The 18799-nt window shown below is 41.7% G+C and overlaps 1 protein-coding gene across 1 annotated transcript in view; it reads left to right on the top strand.

Annotated features, from left to right (window-relative positions):
- The first annotated feature begins 11629 nt into the window (after positions 1-11629).
- Positions 11630-18799, top strand: part of ADAMTS9 (ADAM metallopeptidase with thrombospondin type 1 motif 9) — a 154526-nt gene continuing 147356 nt past the window's right edge. Inside the window, exons 1-3 of the mRNA XM_023529708.1 lie at positions 11630-12130; positions 12736-13136; positions 18282-18441. Of these exons, the coding sequence (XP_023385476.1) occupies positions 12016-12130; positions 12736-13136; positions 18282-18441 (676 nt within the window). The 5' untranslated portion in view covers positions 11630-12015. The remainder of the gene's footprint in view (positions 12131-12735; positions 13137-18281; positions 18442-18799) is intronic.

Here is an 18799-nt window from a genome sequence, read left to right as displayed (position 1 = left end):
TAAGTCATCCTAAGACTATGATATCTTTCTATCTACTCACATCTCCTCTGAAATCTTCATTAGTGTTTTAAAATATCATTCATATTGGCAGTGCACACTTCTTGTGACTTCTATTCAGTGATTTTGTTACTAGTTTAGGAGTTTTATTCCTTTATATTCTCCATCCAGTGGTTATTTGTATATATAAAAGAACAATTTCTGCATAGTCATTTTGGGACTCATTCTTGATGCACCCTCCCCCCCCATCTCCACTATGACATCCTTCGCCATTGATTCTATCTTTAAAAATACTTTGCATGTGTCCAAATCTTGCCACTTCCACTAACTCCACTCTAGCTCAAGCCACCTTGATCCTCATTTGAACAACGCAATGACCTCCTTGACTCCATCCTGCACACAGCAGCCAGAGAGATCTTTTCAAAACAAAAAGGATGTCTTATAATCCTCTTACCTGAAATATTTCCATGGCTTTCCTTGCAGTCAGAATAAAATCCAAACTTCTCCCCGGCAAGGCCCTATATCATCACCTAGCTCCTGGCTGGTTCCCAGCTCCACTCTAAATTACCTCCTCCTCATTCACAGAACTCTAGGCCAAAGGCTTCTTTGGGATCTGAAACACTTTTACTTCTTTCTTATCTCAGATCTTGCCCTGCTCTTCTCTCTGCCAGGAATATTTTTCTTCCCATTCTTTAAGGAGCTGACTCCTTATTCTCTAAATTTCAGTTTACTTATCAATTCTCAAAGAAGCCTCCCCTGTTCACTTCATCTAAATTATCTTCCTTTTAATCTCCTCTATGATACTTAGAACAATGTTTAATTATATACTTGTTCACAGATTTAATTATTTTGTATTTCTCTTCCCCACTAGACTGTGAACTCCTCTGCCACCTGCAAAATACATGACACATAGTAGGTGTTCAGTAAACATTTACCTAATGAATGAATAAATGTCTTCTCTATTAATATAGTCAGGGAATAGGTATGCTTATATTTTTTTCCCTGATACTCTGTTGTTCTCATTTTAAATCAATTGCTTATATTTCTAAATCACAAGCACCCCCTCAAACTCTCCGCAATAGCCTAATTTAGCTATCATAAATCTCTTCCTAGTGTTTATTCACACATATATTATATATGTGATACACTTATATATATGATTATTTTCAAATGATAATTGAATGCTATAGGAAAAGCTAAGTTATACATAATTCATGAGAAAAAAAAATCCCCTAAGGGTGGTAATACCATCTTATTTATATGTTGCCTCTACTTAAAAAAAAAAAACAAAAAAAAAACAAAATACTACTTTTCTCATTAAGGAAGTTATATATTCTTATTGTAAAAGATCAAACAATATAGAAATGGGTATCATAGAAATGTAGAAAGTAAAAAAAATCTCCATAATTCCCAGTCCCAGAGACTATAGTCATATGATCACAGTTTGATGTACATCCATCTTTGGAGACTGTTTTTTTTTTTTTTTCCTATGCATATTCTATTCTTGCACAGGCTGAGATCTCGTTGTTGCTGTTTAATTTTGTTTTTACTACTATAGGACCCAATTAGACAAACAACACTGTGACTCAATAATACATCTTGGACATTTTATATACTAAAAGATACAGCTCTTCCTCAAATTTTAATAATTGTCTAAAATTTTACTGCATTTACTGTCTCTTAACAGTTGGTTCCCTTCCCTTTCACCTGATCAGTGAAGTAGAGAGAAGAGAGTCTTGAATTATGTCAGTTTTTATTTTTAGGACCTCTGCCACTCCTGGACACAAGGACTAAAGTCACAGCTCAGGAAACCATTTCTCTACTTTGACCTCTGTTTTATGGGAAAAAGTACCTTAGAGCAAATACAAGTTCCATGAAGTTCAGATTTGTGCTCTGAATTAATGAACTGAATAATCAGGTATAAGAAATGTTGATTTAAAAAATTCACATGGGTGAATTTGTGTTGCCTACTGTAACCGGAATTCAGGTACCACCACCACTAAGATGACAGTGCCTGAAAGAAAATTATACCTCCAAACTCTTGCTTTTTATAATTGCTCCTTCTTGCATAGAGCCCAACAGTAGCTGAAGTTTATTGCAGTTATGCTTGCCATGAATGCCACCGATATGTATCGTTTGACCTGTTTTTGAGTGGGAAAAAAAAAAAAAAAACTGCAAAACCAATTATTTTGCCAACATCTGATAGGGACTTGACAAGGCACTAATTGCTAAGCTTACATTTCAGGAAGCAACCTGTTTTGTGTTATTGGTGCCAATTTATACAAAGACCGTGCTTGGTGAATATATCATTTATAACTGGCATTGATTTGATGTCACATAATCTCATTGCCAGGTCAAAGTGGTACAACGTGATGCAGCTATGTTTCTGCACATTAATTTGGAAAATGAAGGTATTCCTCCCTGCCCCCAGTCTCTTTCCATTGTCATTGATACTCAGAGTAGTTGAAATATTTTGGAAAGTTCTTTGAAAATCTTCTTTGTAGTGGGCCCCCACATAAGCTCATCGTAGGGAATGCTTTCACACAGATACACACATATACACATGTGCATACACAGGAAACCCCAGAAATGACTGAGGTAATCTCTTTTTCTCACGGTATCATTATTCACAGGACACAAGTCCTGCTTTAATCAGAATCTTATCATGATTCCTTTTTTCTGGAGCAGAAATTTCCTGAGCTAGGCTTTCCCTAATGGCTACTTCAGGATCATGAGTATGACAAGTAAGAGATCAATACTGTGGGCAGTTTCCATATCCTGAAAATGGGGTAATCATAGTTACCTGCCACATAGGGATGCTGTGAAAATGAACTGACCAATGAAAGAGTTGGCTTAGTAACTGGCACCCTCTTAGAACTCAAAGGCAGGCCTCTTGGCCATATGCTGTTTTTATAGCAAAGATCATAGCACAGCCTAAACAACACAAAGATGCTGGGCTGATCTAAGGGCCATGGGAGTTTATAAGAATGGTTGAGGCAATAAGACTGCTGAGAAAGACCAGTGTTCCCAAGTGCAGTTTTATCAGTTAGATGAATGAGTGGCTTGGGATGCTGGAAAGACATTCTCCTCAACCCCACTTGGATTGATGTTCTGAATCCCACCATCTGTGACTGACACCCTAAATCAGACTTCATATAGGCTTCTCCCCTCAGCTGGCCCAATATCTGAATTTCTACTAATGTCTGAATTTCTGCTCTTTGAGACTACCTCCCTAAGCATCACAATTTATCCTGTATTAGGCATGATAAAGCATAAATACATATGAGAGTCAGTATAATGTCATGGTTTATGAGTACAGGCTTTGAAATAGAAAGCCTGGCTTTGAATACCCACTCATTTACTCACAGGCTGTGCAACCTTGGGCAAGTTGCTTATCCTCTCTGTGCTTTCATTTCCTCTTCTGAAAAGTTGGGCTAATGTCATTCCGATTTCACTGAGTTGTCAGGAGGACTGAATACAATATTATCCACTGTGCCTAGAAGTTATAAGCAATCATTAAGGTTTATCATTATTATTATAAATACCATTAGAACAGACAACTGATCAAGTATCATCTGGCAGAGGAAATTACTTTTTTGCATGTACAAAAATTGTTTACTAAATATGTTTTTTTAAAATGTTAAGAGAGAAAATTATGTACTATTTAAAAAATTCTGTCAGAGAAAAAGCTCAGCACTTGAATAAATGCTAAATTGAACTTATATGAAATGCTAACTTAAGCAGAGTGTGTGAGAAAGAGGGAGCAAAGGTGTTTAAAAAATGAAATGAAAAAATTTAAAGGACAAGAGGGCTAACAGCAAGGTTAAGTGTGAAAAAAAATGCAGTCAAAGAAATACAAACGCATGCTTATTCTTTTTCCTAGTAGGAGAAATTCTCATAAAATGGTGGTGGGGGTGAAGGGAGGTCAGCTGAGAAAGGAGTGCTAGGCTGCTAGCGCCCTCTCTGTCAAACTGAATCAGGATGGGCTCTTCCTAACTAGCAGTGAGATGGCTGATTTGGACACTTACGAGATCACTGACTATCCAACTACAAAGCCAACACTTTTATTGGTCAATTCATTTTCACAGCATTTCTAGGAGGCAGGTAACTATGATTACCTCATTTTTGAGATATGGAAACTGCCCACAGTTTTGGTCTCTTACTAGCCATGCTCATGATCCTGATGTAGCCATGGGGGAAAGCTTAGCTCTGGAAATTTCTACTCTAGAAAAAAAGGAATCATGATAAGATTCTGACTAAAGCAGGATTTGGGTCCTATGAGTAATGATACTGCAAGAAAAAAGAGATTACCTCAGTCGTTCCTCGGTTTTTTTGTGTGTGAGTATGTATATGTGTGAAAAAAATGATTCATAAATTAAAAGAAACACTCTAAAAACTAGAAATAATTTCATGGCAATAGTTAACTTATTAATATAAGAAATATTTATTGAGTGTCTATCAGGTGCCACCAAGGAGATAGAGCAATGAGAAGTTTAAGGCCCAGTGAGCATACAGCATGCTGGTGCATCTCAAAATGCTCTGAGAGTTATGAGACACCATGCTACCATATTTATTAACATCTATGTTGGATGTATACTTTTAGAAAATGATAAAACTGTATTTGTATACATTGTATTGCTTTCTAATTTCAGTTTAAGAGTAGTATGGGTCCAAGCTGGAAGTCTAGCACTTCTGAATTATTTGTAGTTGTGATATTGAACCCTAGGTCTGAAGGTCTCATTCCATAGGATACTAGAGGGGGTGAAATAAGAATTTGAGGACTAAGGAGTCTCAAGCAAAAATTAATGGGATTCATTTGGGGCTCAAAGCCTGGACAATAGTGAAAGTATAGTCTTCCGGAATGACAAGTAAGCAAGGAGTACCTGATAAGTGAACAACTTTGCAGAGCTGTCATAAACTAATTATGAGTTATATAGAGCCACCTTAAAAACTGGAACTGTGACTTTCCAAGTAGGCTCAGAATAGTTATTTACAACTTCAGATCTAGCATGAAAAGAAAAAAATAATGTTCTTACAGATCATATTCATGAAGCCAAGTTAAAAGGCTGAATGATCAAGAACAATTATGTGTCTCTATATTACTAGGCTGCTCTGATTAATGGAGATCACAAGCTTTGGAGGTAAATTGATCCCAATTCAAATCCTAACTCAATACATTCTAGTCCTGTATTCTGGGCAAGTCTCTTTGCTGAGTCTTATTTTCATCATATATAAAATGGGGAGAGTAAAACCCAGGCAGCAGGTCTGCTATGAAGATTCAATATGTTATGTTATTGTCATGAACAGTATAACTTTAGTATAACTTTCAGTATACTCACAATACCAACAGTAATACCATAACTTTATATTACGCTTTGCTTGAAGTAATTATTTGGAAGACTTTAAAAAATATGCTAGGTGATATCATTTGCAAATATCTTCTCTCATTCAGCTGGTTGTCTTATTGATGGTTTCTTTTGCTGTGCAGGAGCTTTTTAGTTTCATGTAGTCCCATTCATTTAATTTTTGCTTTTATTTTCTTTGCCTTTGAGTTCAAGTTCACAAAATCCCCTCTGAGACCAAGGTCCATAAGTTTAGTATTTGTTTTCTACGTATTTTATTGTTTCAGGTCTTATATTCAAGTCTTTTATCCACTTTGAATTAATTTTTGTGTATGGTGTCATATAGCAGTCTATAAGGGGCTAATATCCAAAATATATAAAGAACTCATATACTTCTACAAAAAAAAAAAAATCCAATTAAAAAATGAGCAGAGGACCTGAACAGACACTTATCCCAAGAAGACATACACATGGCCAACAGATATATGAAAAGATGCTCAGTTCCACTAGGTATAAGGGAAATGCAAATCAAAACCACAATGACATATCACCTCACACCTATCAGAATGGTAATAACAAGTGTTGGGGAGGATGTACAGAAAAGGAAACCCTCATACACTGCTGGAGGTAATGTAAATTGGTGCAGTCTCTATGGAAAACGGTATGGAGGTTCCTCGAAAAAAATTAAAAATAGAGCTACCATATGACCCAATGATCCCTCTTCTGGGTAGTTACCCCAAAAATGTGAAAACACTTAAAAATATATGTACCCCTATATTCATTGCAGCCTTCTTCACAATAGCCAAGACAAGGAAACAACCTAGGTGTCCTTTGACTGATGACTGGATAAAGAAGTGGTACATATATACAGTGGAATACTACTCAGCCATTAAAAGGGTTGAAATCCTGCCATTTGCAACAACATGAATGGATCCTGAGAGTATCATGCTAAGTTAAAAAGTCAGATGGAAAAGGACAAGAACCATGTGATTTTACTCATATGTGGGACATAAAACAAAAGCAACAAATGAATGAACAAAACAAACTCATAGACACAGACGACATTATAGTGATTACCAGAGTGGAAAGGGAGTGAGGAGAGGATGAAGAGGGTAAACATGTTAAAATATATGATAACAGAAGACTAGACTTTAGGTGGTGAACACACAATGGAATATACAGATGATATGTTATAGAATTATCCACCTAGAACTTATATACTGTTATTAACCAATGTTACCCTAATAAATTTAATTTAAAAATTCACTAGGATCATTTGCCCACATGGCAAGAAAAGATGACAGTTTTTCTCCACCCCCACCCCCAACTCTGCAAACGTGAAACTGGATCAGAGCTCTGCCACAACCATTTCCCTGCCTGATGCTTCAGTCACAAGAATCCTGTGTTACCCAGTATGATGGGCATATCTATTCCAGAAACCACTCACTACTGACCACTCAGGAAACTATGCATTTTAATTTTGGCCCCGTGGTCTCTTCTATGATTCAGGTGTGGGTTTTTCCTTTCTGTGGAAATATATGGGTTTGCTTCAAATCTCCTTCCTGCTGTTTTCAGTGGTGTTCTGCAAAGTTGCTTGTGTTGTCATCTCTCATATTTCCATAGACCAGCTTATCTCTTCCTAGTGACTAACGTCAAACATCACTCTCCTGGGATCGAATTTTCATAAAGAATCAGCCAGAGAAGTCTTCCGCTTAACCTAAAGTAACATTCAATTCTAGTAAAGCCTTGGAGAAGAAAACAGGCTTCAAACTGTCCCTCCATTAACTCTAGGTGACCTCAAAAATCTGTTTCTTTCAGAACAAACAGAACCCACTTTCCCCCCTGAACTCAGGTAATTTTACTCCTATTTATATTACCAACCTCCAGACTGCACGTGCATGTGTAATAAGTCATTTTTGCACAGTTGAACCAAAGTAGAAGGGTTATATTCATTCAATAAATATTTCTTGAGCATCTACTATGTGCCATATCTGTTGTAGGTGCTGAGGGAAAAGTTGTAAAATATCAATGAAATAGCTAAGATGATTATCATGAAATACCCAGCATTAGAAAAAGGAGTGAGCGAGAGCCAAAGAAAAATTATACATAGAAAAGAAAATTGAGGCAATTCTCTAGATGATTTTAGCCACCCTCTTCCAAACCAAACCCCACCAAACCTGGTAACACTTCTGATCATTTATTCATTATATATGATAATAATTATGAACTTGGACTAAGCTTCTTAAACAGAGTTTGAATTATGTCTTTCACTTAGTAGTTGGAGGACCCTCGTCAAATTATTTCACTTCTTTAGACCATGATATCCTTATCTGTAAAATGAAATTACTAATACTGCCTGCCTCATAGAACTGTTATAAGGATTAAATTAAATTAAATTAAATGTATATTAGCACATGGTCTACCTGTCACATTGTAAGTATTCAGTAAAAGTCGATTATTATTATCATTATTACTATTCAGACAAAATATCTTGACCTTGGATTATTTAGTTAATTCAATTTTCCTATTCATTTCTTATTATTCCAAACATCTTCCTAAAATTCTTTAATACTTGTACACAGATATAAATTCAGAGGCAAGCTAATATACTTAAGAAAGGATGAATAGACTCACTGAGATGAGAAATTCAGAAATCTTGGCTCTTGGTCACCTCAGGAGGTCACCAAGAGATGCTTTGTATTTTCTTTCCCTAGTAGTGCTTGTGAAATGATTGGGTTGTATCAGAAACAATTTTGAAGAACAGTAAACAAAGTTTATTTTAAAACCAAATCCTAGAAAGAATGCTAAAGAGAGACTAACCAAATGAGGCTTCTATACCTACATATAATAACTTCTATATGGTCAATTTCTCTTTATCAGGAGGGGTTTAAATTAAGAGAGGAAAATTATTTAATGAGAGATATTTAAAAGTGCTATTTTCAATCCTTTATAAACTATTTTTAATTGAGATATAATTAACATATTATATTAGTTTCAGGTGTACAACATGATGATTTGATAATTGAATCATTGTGAAATGATCACCAAAATTAGTCTAGTTAACATCCATTTCCACACATAGTTACAGATTTTATTTCTTGTGATGAGAACTTTTAAGATTTACTCTCTTAGCAACTTTCAAATATACAAGAGTATTATTAACTATAGTCACCATGCTGTATAGTATCTACCAAGACTTATTTATCTTATAACCAGAAGTTTGTACCTTTTGACAACTTTCACCCATTTTGCCCACCTCACCCCACATCTCAGGCAACCATCAAACTGTTCTTTGTACCTATGAATTATTTTTCTATTTTTTTACTTTTTAGGTTCCATATAAGTGAGATCATGTAGTATTTGTCTTTATCTGTCTGACTTATGTCACTTGGCATAATGCCTTCAAAGTTCCATCCATGTTGTCACAGATGGCAAGATTTCCTTCTTTTTGATGGCCGAATAATATTCCATTGTGTATATATACCATATTTTCTTTATCCATCCATCTCTTGAAGGATACTTAGGTTTCTTTCATGTCTTAGCTATTGTAAATAATGCTGCAATGAATATGGGTGTACACATATATTTTCAAGTTAGTGTTTTCATTTCCTTCAGATAAATACCCAGAAGTGGAATTGCTGGATCATGTGGTAGTTCTACTTTTAATTTTTTGCAAAACTTCTATACTGTTACCAACAGTGCAAAATGGTTCCCTTTCCTCCACATCTTTGCCAACACTTACTTCTTATGTTTTTGATAATAGCCATTCTAACAGTAATGGGGTGGTATCTCGTGGTTTTGACTGCATTTTTTTGATGATTAATAATGTTGAACACCTTTTCATGTACCTGTTGGACATTTGTATTTCTTCTTTGAAAAAGTATCGACTCAGATCCTTTTTCCATTTTTTAATCAGGTTATTTAGGGTTTTTTGTTTGGTTTGCTTTTGTTTGTTTGCTATTGAGTCGTATGAGTTCTTTACATATTTCGGATATTAACCCCTTTCTACATATGATTTGTAAATATTTTCTCCATTCCATAGGTTGCCTTTTCATTTTGTTGATGGTTTCTTTTGCTGTGCAGAAGCTTTTTAGCTTGATGTAGTCTCACTTGTTTTTGCTTTTGCCGCCTTTGTTTTTGATGTCAGTTCCAAAATATTACCACCAAGAGCGATGTCAAAGAGATCATCCCTATGTTTTTTCTATGAATTTTATGGTTTCAGGTCTTATGTTCAAGTCATTAATCCATTTCGAGCTAATTTCTGTGTATGATATATGAAAGTAGTCCAGTTTCATTCCTTTGAACATGACTGTCCAGTTTTTCCAACACCACTTATTGAGGAGATTGTCCTTTTCCCATTGTATAGTCTTGGCTCCTTTGTCATAAATTAATTGACCATGTACACATACGTTTATTTCTGGGCTCTCTATTCTGTCCCATTCACTTATGTGTCTGTTAAAGTGCTATATATTTTAATAAATTTATAATGGAAGTACTAGAATACATCCATACGAATCAGCTAATAGTTTGATTTCTTGATATTTTACAGTTCCTTGCTAAACTCTCAGCAACTCTGAGACACTATGTATGTGAGGAATTTTATTACATAAGGAAAAGAAAAATTGTTTATTAGAAGACATGTATTTTAGTGAGTTATTTTGAAGGTTTAAGAAAAAGATTTAAATGTCATCCCTTAAGAATCTTTTAATGTGTTCTAGGCAGGTGTTGCTGTTTTACCATCTTTATACACCATTGTATATACCCGAATTCCAGGAATACAGTTAGACAATAGCAATAGTAATCCATTTGCGTTAACAACTTCTTTAGGAAATTCCAGTCATGCCAAGTCATTTTTCCCTCTACCAGGAGAAATATATACATTAATATTTCCAGAATAGTTGACACTTCTGGAATGTTGCTTTTTGGTTCCTGGTGTTGGCAATCTTAAGTAATTTCGACCTAAGTGCCAGCCTACCAAGCAACAGAAAACTCCAGTTCTGGGACATTAGTCATATCTTTTACAAAAACTGCCATTTTCTTTCTTGAAATTAGCACATCCTATCTTCCTGAGAATTGGTAAAGCAAAAAGTCCTTTGGAACTATCCAAGACTAAACAATTTACACACAGAGACACATATACAGTCACACATTCACATACTAGCATCTTCCCTTTCTGGCATAATTTCTGACTTTCAAATTTGCATCCCAAGGCAGAGGTATGTGTAGCTTGAAGAGTCAGCTTTGCGCCGCTCCAAGCATCTCTCCCGCAAAATGCAAACAGAAGTGATTGACAACAACCTCTTAGGACTGATGCTTCCCTTCCAGAACCACGAATCTCCTTTCGCACCCTGCTATCCCCTCCGCCCCCCCTCTCCCCCCATATCCCGGGGCAGTCAGAGGCACCGAAGTCCCCGCCCCCTCTTGCTGCCAAGAGTGGTTCTTAACCTTTTTTGGATCGGGACCTACAGAAAACTACGGACCCTCTCAAGTTGGGATCAGAGGCTGGGGAAAGCACAGCTTGGAAGCTTTGCGAAACTTCCAGGAGACCAAGGACTTGAAACACACCCCAAATTGTAAAATTAAGAACCCCGTCGCTAAAACTCTTGACCCGGGTTGATTAAATCGAGAGCGGAGTTAGGATGCCACATCTCCTTCCTAGTGAGGAACTGTAGAAGGCAAGGCGCTCCTGAACTGGGCCACTTCCACTTGTAAGAAGCCAAAAGAAGGGGATTGACAAGGACAAAAATTCACTGTTGCAAAGAGATGGGGACAGAAGAGAAAAAAGAAAAGGAGAAATACGGGAAATTAGAGAGGTACAGTGAGTGGAGAGGTACAGAACACGGGGACAGGGTCGGTGGCGGGGGGGATGTAAAGGGAGCCCGATTCAAAGCCACATAGAGAAAGGAGGAGAAAAGAGATTCCAACGGGAGAAAGAGCAGAGAGAAGGGAGGAGACGAGAGACAGAGACACAGGAGAGAGAGACCGCGAGCGCCAAGAAAGAGAGAGAACTTTCTGTTCTTCTTCCCCGGGTCAGGGAGTCTCCGAGAAGCTCAGCTCCACCGAGGTGGCCCGGACAGCGAACCGCTGTCCCGGCGCTCCTGGCGCCTCCGGACTCTTGAAGCCTGAGGCCGGCTGGGAGTCCTGCACGGGCCGGCCAAGCTGGGGACGCGGTCTGGAAGGAGGCGGTCCCCGCTCACTTCGGTTTCTCCTCCCCTCTCCTCCTAGAGGCGGGCACCGGGGGTATTTGAGCGGCGGAGGACCCGCGGCCACCCCCCCCCCCGCCTCCGCCCCCTAGCCCCCCATTCAAGAAGCCGCTCCGCTATCCCAGCCAGCACAGGGCGCCCGCCGCGCCTCGGAGCGCACGTTCAGCGCTTTCTCCTACACATTCCCTGGACATTATGCGGCCGAGCAGCCGAGCCCCAGTCCTCCTCCACCTACTACTCCTCCGGCTCCTCCTGCGGCCCGAGTGGCTCAGCTCTCGGCAGGCGGCGGCGTTGCTCAGCCGAGCACAGACGGGACCCTCCCGGCGAGACCTCAGCGACTCCTAAAGTCAAAAGTTGGCGGCGGGCGCCGGGCTCCGCGCGCTCTCCGCGGCCGCTGCCTCGCGTCGCCTCGGCAGCCAAGGAGGGCAAGAGGGAGGGGGGTGGGGGTAGTGGGGGGAGGGGTGGAGAGCACCATGCAGTTTGTATCCTGGGCCACACTGCTAACGCTCCTGGTGCGAGACCTGGCAGAGATGGGGAGCCCAGACGCCGCGGCGGCCGTGCGCAAGGACAGGCTGCACCCGAGGCAAGGTAACGAAGCTCCGGCCCCCGGGACCCCTCCGCCCCTATCGCCACCTCCCCAGCCTACGCGCTGAGGAGCGGGCACCCCGCAGAGGAGGCCTCTTTACTTTTCCTAGAAAGAATTATCTCCCGCTTTGCAGCCTCTCTCTTCTATAGGTCATTCCCAGCCAATATCTAGACAGAGACACTGTGGAACGAATTTATCCCCACCCCCACTCTCTGTTTTTATCCTGATCTTTCCCCTTCCCAACCCTCATGCCCCAAACTACCGTAACTTAGTAACTGGGGGCATCGGCTAGCGGCATGTTTTTATTTTATTCAGGGTTGTCAGAATCTGAAATTACCTTATGTATTTTGACTTGTTCGTTGCCTGGCTCCTAATACTGTATCCTAAGCGCCTAGCAGTTTAACTGTTCCTGGCATATAGTAGCCGCTCACCAGTATTTGTCCACTGACTGAGAGTGAAGGGGTTGATTCTAATGGGGAGGGGGAGGAAGAAAAAGAAAAAAAAAAACGCTGGAAAATAACTCAGGACAAAGCCCTCAGCATTATTTTAAATTAAAATTTGCGGAAAATTTGAATTCTTGGGTGTGTGCCTCTGCTTCTCTCTGCAGTGGAATTATTAGAGACCCTGAGCGAATACGAAATCGCGTCTCCCATCCGAGTGAACGCTCTTGGAGAACCCTTTCCCACGAACGTGCACTTCAAAAGAAGGCGACGGAGCATTAACTCTGCCTCTGACCCCTGGCCTGCCTTCGCCTCCTCCTCTTCCTCCTCTACCTCCTCCCAGGCGCATTACCGCCTCTCTGCCTTCGGCCAGCAGTTTCTATTTAATCTCACCGCCCATGCCGGATTTATCGCTCCACTGTTCACTGTCACCCTCCTCGGGGAGCCTGGGGAGAACCAGACTAAGTTTTATTCCGAGGAGGAAGCAGAACTCAAGCACTGTTTCTACAAAGGCCATGTCAATACCAAGTCCGAGCACACGGCGGTTATCAGCCTCTGTTCAGGAATGGTAAGTGGGCGTGCACCCCTCCCCTCCCGTCACCCGCTTCTGGAAGACTTAATTGCTCTCTAGCCTAAGACCCTCACTGCGGCGAGTCTTCGCTCTGGCGTTCTGTATCAGCTGGAAGTTTGTTTGCATCCTGTGGTTTGGGTGGCTAGCCCAGAGCGTGCGCTTACACTCGAGAAGAGCGCACGCGTCCGCCCCCAGGGGGTTCTGGATGTTTCAGAGCTTTCTAGGGTCCTAACTCGGCTCTCTGGGAAGCGGCTTGGAAGTCGGTTTCCAAACTCCAAGAGTTTGCGGCAAACTCGGCCTCCCAGGAGCCGAGCAGCTGAGTGCAGGGAGGACCCGACTCCTTATTGGTGCGTCTTGAGTCAGGGGTGTGGGCTGAGGATCCCCAGGCACGGGTACTGGGAGTTCCTTCTGTGTCGTGGAGGGCGGTGCGTAATCTAGAGTCTCCGAGTTCTCTCGGGGCCTTTTTTCACGCGCCAGGAACCCTGAGGCTGAACAGGATTGACAGGGAACAGGTCCCGTCCCAGGAACGGAAGGGTGGGCCGAGGGCTTGGGGGCGGGGATGAGGGCGGAGCCTGCCTCTGACGCTTTGAATTAGGGTGGAAACTTTGAGTGGGGGGTGCGGCGCAGTCCGACTCTGCACCCTGCTGGCAGGGTGGCACGGAGAAGCAGAAAGAGTGGGAGAGAGCCTGGAGAAGCTACCCCGATGAAATTTCGGTTCTTTTAGGTTTTCTACCACCCGTGGGGGTTGCAGAGAATCGGAAGAGGGAGTCTGCGGTGCACGTTTACCTAGTGAGGGAGGGCGAGAGGGCGGGGCGGCCACCTCCCTTGTGCTGCAAAATACGCACTTAGCAGGGAATCCAAGCTGGTACCCCGACTCCCGGTTTACCTCCCCACCACCACCACTTGCCCTCCAAGAAGCCCTACATGGCATCACCCCTCTCCCCTGTGACATTTGAGGACTCGCCGTAAAGTTCCGACCTGACTGATAATAGTTTTGACTTTCCCAAGCGACGTGCGTTTCTGCCACGCACCTATGACGCAGAAACTTTCCTGGGTCAGGGTCTCCCAGCGCACGGCGCTGTGAGCACCACGCCCGGGTATGCGTTACTCCTACCCTAAGCACCCACATTCCCCACTACACCTTTTCTAAGTGAGAGCGTGGATACTTACGGGGTGCTCGGCTGCCCCTTCTGCTCGCTGCTGTTCGTGGGTCCAGAGATCCCTGTATGGATGTCGCATCCATCTCCGGCGCTCAACGGAGGGGTTGAATGGGGAGCTAGGCAAGACGCGAGCGGCGAGGTTTAGCCTGCTGGGATGCAGGGATGGAGATGAACCTCTTAAGCCGCAGCAAGGCTCCAGGAGCCGCGGCGCGTTGTCGAGATTGTTTGGGGGTGGGCGGAGACGGCAGTTTGGCGAAGGCGGAGGGGGTGCTGCGGTGAGTCATCGCTGCCCCAAGACCTATGGCCAGAGCACAGGAATCCTTCTGTTCTTCGAAAGGTTACGGCCGAGGTGGGCATAAATCAGGCACCGGAGCCATGGGCATCAGAACGCCCCCAGATCTCAATACTGTAACCCCCAATCTCAGAACCTTTCGGATAGGGCTGCGTCTGTACGCCAAGTTTGTAAACAGCCTTTACTCCTCCTCCCTCCCCGCCTCCACACCCCGCTGAGTGGCCCCAGTGGTTGTATAAATATTTTGCTGCGAAGGACCTTACTTTCTATTGGCAGTTTTAGGTAGTAACTTGCACGTGGAACTGCGAGTGGTAACTCTCTTAGGGAACTGAGGGCCAGGACTTCCGAAAGGACTGCTGAGACCATGATAACCCATTTATATTACGTTTAATTTTAATAGGCCCTACTCTGAGATTTTGATTCAGTAGGCCTCTTTGGGGGCTGAAAGGTCTGGCATACAACTTAAAGATATGCAATGATTAATCTAGCCCCCAAACCTAGCTCCTTTGTCTTCCTTCTAGAATTTATCTTTCTTCCTGAGACTTCCTCTTACCATTTATGTAGCAGTAGTATCATAAAGTTCCTAGTGGCCTACCCAGGAAATCTTCCAGGAAATCTTTCACTCTTTAAAGTGGGCCATACCGATCACTGCCCTTCCCCCGCCTCCCCCCCCCGCCCCCCCCCCCCCCACACACCCCTCACCAGTAAGGTATCAGTTTCCCTGAATTCCATCTCAAATGTGTCTCTCACCTTTTTGGAGCATCTCTACCCTATTGCTAGCCCTCTTTACTTCTCTCCGGCTCTCTCAAAACTGACGTCTAACAAATATTTCCATCTGGCTTGTCCTCCAGTCTTTTCTCTCTAATCCCTGCCCCACACCGCTAACAGATCGATAACAGCTAGGCTCAAGGTCACATCACTACCCTGCTCATTATTCTACATAGCTCCCCACCGCCTAGTGAACAACTATAAACTATCTGGCACTTCAAACTATTTACAGTATACCTTCTCACCCATCTCACATCCACATGTCCAGCTTTCCTCCACAAATCCTATATTTCAGGCAATCTCTTTACCCTTTTTAAAATTTCCCTCCCATCCTAATCTTGCCTCATTGCTTTTGGGCCTTTGGATTCACTTGTTCATCTCACCCAGCTTCACATATTCAAATCATACTCTCTTTTAAAAGTGTAACTTACATGTCTTCTTTCCCAGGAAACCTTTTCATAGTCCTACAGGCTGCTGTCATCTCTCTTCACCTTCATAGATGTGTTTCTGTATCTCTTTTAGGATTCTTAGTATGCTCTCCTTTGTAATATAGTTCTTCATAAACGTGTTCTGTCCCCTTCTCCTTGGCAGTAGGGTCAATATAAACTCATTTCTCTCCCATACTGGAGCCTTGTATATTGTAGGTGCTTAGTACCTACTTATGTTTGAATAAATATTCACCTTGACCAAGAAAGGATTACTCTTTGAGCAAACAACTATTTCATTAACCAACACCAAAATTAATTTGGCATCGTATAAATACTATTTATTGAACTCTTATTATGTGCCTTGCCCTTTAATAAGTATATTATGTATGCATCATCTCATACAACATCCTCACAACAACCTAGCTTTCAAACAACTCATTTTACAGTTGGGGACACTGAGGCTTTGAGAGTTGGAGACTTGCTCAAATTCTCACAGCTAGTAAGTGGCAGAGTTGAGGTTCCATCCAGTCTTACTGACCCATGTTCTTAACCATTCACACACTGAATCTATGTTCCTAAAGAGAATTTCAAAGTTTTTTGTTTTGTTTTGTTTTCTTTTTAAGTCACTGGGCTAAAGTCAGGATACTTGAGTTCTAGATTCAGCACTGGCACTATTCAGCTGCTTCTGTACCTCTGAAGGGGGACCTTGAACAAGTCACTTTACCTTCCAGGCCTTGGTTTCCCTTTCTACCAGTCAGAGGTGCCAGATCTTCACCAGATGAACTCCCAGGTTCTCTCCCAGTATTTATGGCCAGTCTCTAATAGGTTTTACGTGCTGTAGTATGTATTCTGCTCTGTGCTCAGAGAACACCAGAGTTGTGTATTGAAAACAGAGAAAGCTGCTTGGGTAAGAATAAATTCGTTAAATCACTTCTCAGGAAAGCAGCCACTCTGTCATTTAGTCTGACCACACTAGAGCTGTCCCCTTTTTAAGCCAGTGGCTTGTGAACCATATGGAGAGCTTTTTAAAATATATAGATTCTAGACCTCACCCTTGGAAATTTCAAATCTGTGGCTAAAGGGTAATGCCCCAGATCTAAATTTAAAAAAAATTTCCCAGGCTATTTTGATGCTTAGCTGGGTTTGGGAATCCCTTGTCTTAGCCTAATGCTTCACAAACTTTATCATGCATAAGAATATCCTGGAGTGCTCATTAAAATTCCAATTCCTAGGCCATACCCTGAGATTTTGATTCAGTAGGTCAGATTTGAGGTGGAGCATGATTATTTGAATTTCTAACATATTCCTAGGTGATGCTAATGCCACCTCTGACCTTTAAGGACAGTCATTCCCCCACGTCCACAGGAGGTAAAAGCCCTCTACTTTTCTTTTTCTTTCTTTCCATTCTCTCTCTCCCTCCCTCCCTCCTTCCTCTCCCTCCTCCTCCTCTTCCTCTGCTACTTCCTCCTCCTCCTCCTTTTTTCCCAGTGCAAAAAAAAAAGGAACAATGGAGTAAGAGAGAACTTGATTTCTCCCTTTAAATACTGTTCACTGGCATGGCATGGGGAACTTTTTAGTGCTCTTGTAATATTTAGTTTGGGTGCTTTACCCTTGAGGCATCATCTATCATTTGTAAAACTTGTGGGTATGTAGGAAGGGGAGGAGAAAGAGTTACCTCTTTCAAAGTGCTTAGAGTGATTGGCAAATGCAAATTGTATACTGGTATTTAGAGCTAACACCACAACACCAAATGCCATTAATGTGTTCTAAGCTCTTACAAGGTGTCACTTTGCTAAGCACTTTAAATGCATTATCTCATTTAATCTGCAGGATAACTCTTCAGAGTAAGTATTTTTATCCCAAATTGACAAACAAAGAAACTGAAGCTGAGAGCAGTTAAACTTGCCCAGGGTGGATGAGTGAGTGATGGTGCTGGGACTGGACCCTAGATCAGCCTGACTCCAAAGCTTGTATCATATCACTCCCTATTACAAAGGGAAGAAGTGGTGAGAGACTCATGTGCTAGTGTTGCAGGTGGCACCCCTTGAGTGTTTTGTGGTCAACAGATGCTTCCTGAATTTGAATTAATGATAAGGCTTCCATGGGTCATCTTTTCCCTTGGATGTCACACTTGTCCCTAAGTTTCCTTGCTGTCTTAACACAGAGAAACACTCTCTTTCAACAGCCTGTAGGAAGGAATATGTGATTAGAACTTGAGCACCAAGAAAGTATTTCTTAGAGACAGATTTGGATAGCAGGTGCAAAATAGTGGAGTTAAATAAAAAATAAGGTACTGATATGGCAGAGAGTGAAAATAAACTGCTTCCCTAAATGTGTCAGCAGTATTTTCAGTTTAAGTAACCCTCAGGAGAAAGGGACTGGGTAAAATGTCACCATTTCTACTTTGAAGTGTTTCATTGTTTTGTTTTGTTTTTTTTTTTTCATTCCAATGGTTGAGCTATATTAAATCGACCTCTCGTTTCTTCATTTGCAGCTGGGCACATTCCGGTCCCATGATGGGGATTATTTTATTGAACCACTATTGTCCATTGATGAACAAGAAGAAGAGGAACAAAACAAACCCCACATTATCTATAGGCGCAGTACCCCCCACCGAGAGCCCTCAACAGGAAGGCATGCATGTGACACCTCAGGTATTTGCTTCTTGCTTAAGCAGAGATCCCACCTCTGTGAGATGGGTTAATTGCCATGTTACAAAGATGCAGCTCTTCTACTGGCTACAAAGCACTACCATTTCCGTTGTCTTTTATTTAGTCTTCAAGTAAGGTAGGTATATCCCCGTGGTACAGATGTGAAAGCTAAAGAGAGGCTTAGTGACTTGTCCAAGGTTGCACAGCTAATCAGTGACAAAGCCAGAATTCAAACTCAAAAAGCAGTGACTCCAAGCCCACTATGAGCAGAGTTGCCTCTTTTGTCGAAGTTGCTAATTTTTATGATTAAGCTTTAGGAATATCTTGAGGTTATTATAGCTGTACCCTCAATGAGCAATTG

The sequence above is a fragment of the Pteropus vampyrus genome, unplaced genomic scaffold, assembly GCF_000151845.1.
Source record: "Pteropus vampyrus isolate Shadow unplaced genomic scaffold, Pvam_2.0 Scaffold41, whole genome shotgun sequence".
Lineage (NCBI taxonomy): Eukaryota > Metazoa > Chordata > Mammalia > Chiroptera > Pteropodidae > Pteropus > Pteropus vampyrus.
Note: the sequence above shows the minus strand (reverse complement) of the source record. Positions and strands in the feature narration are given on the sequence as shown.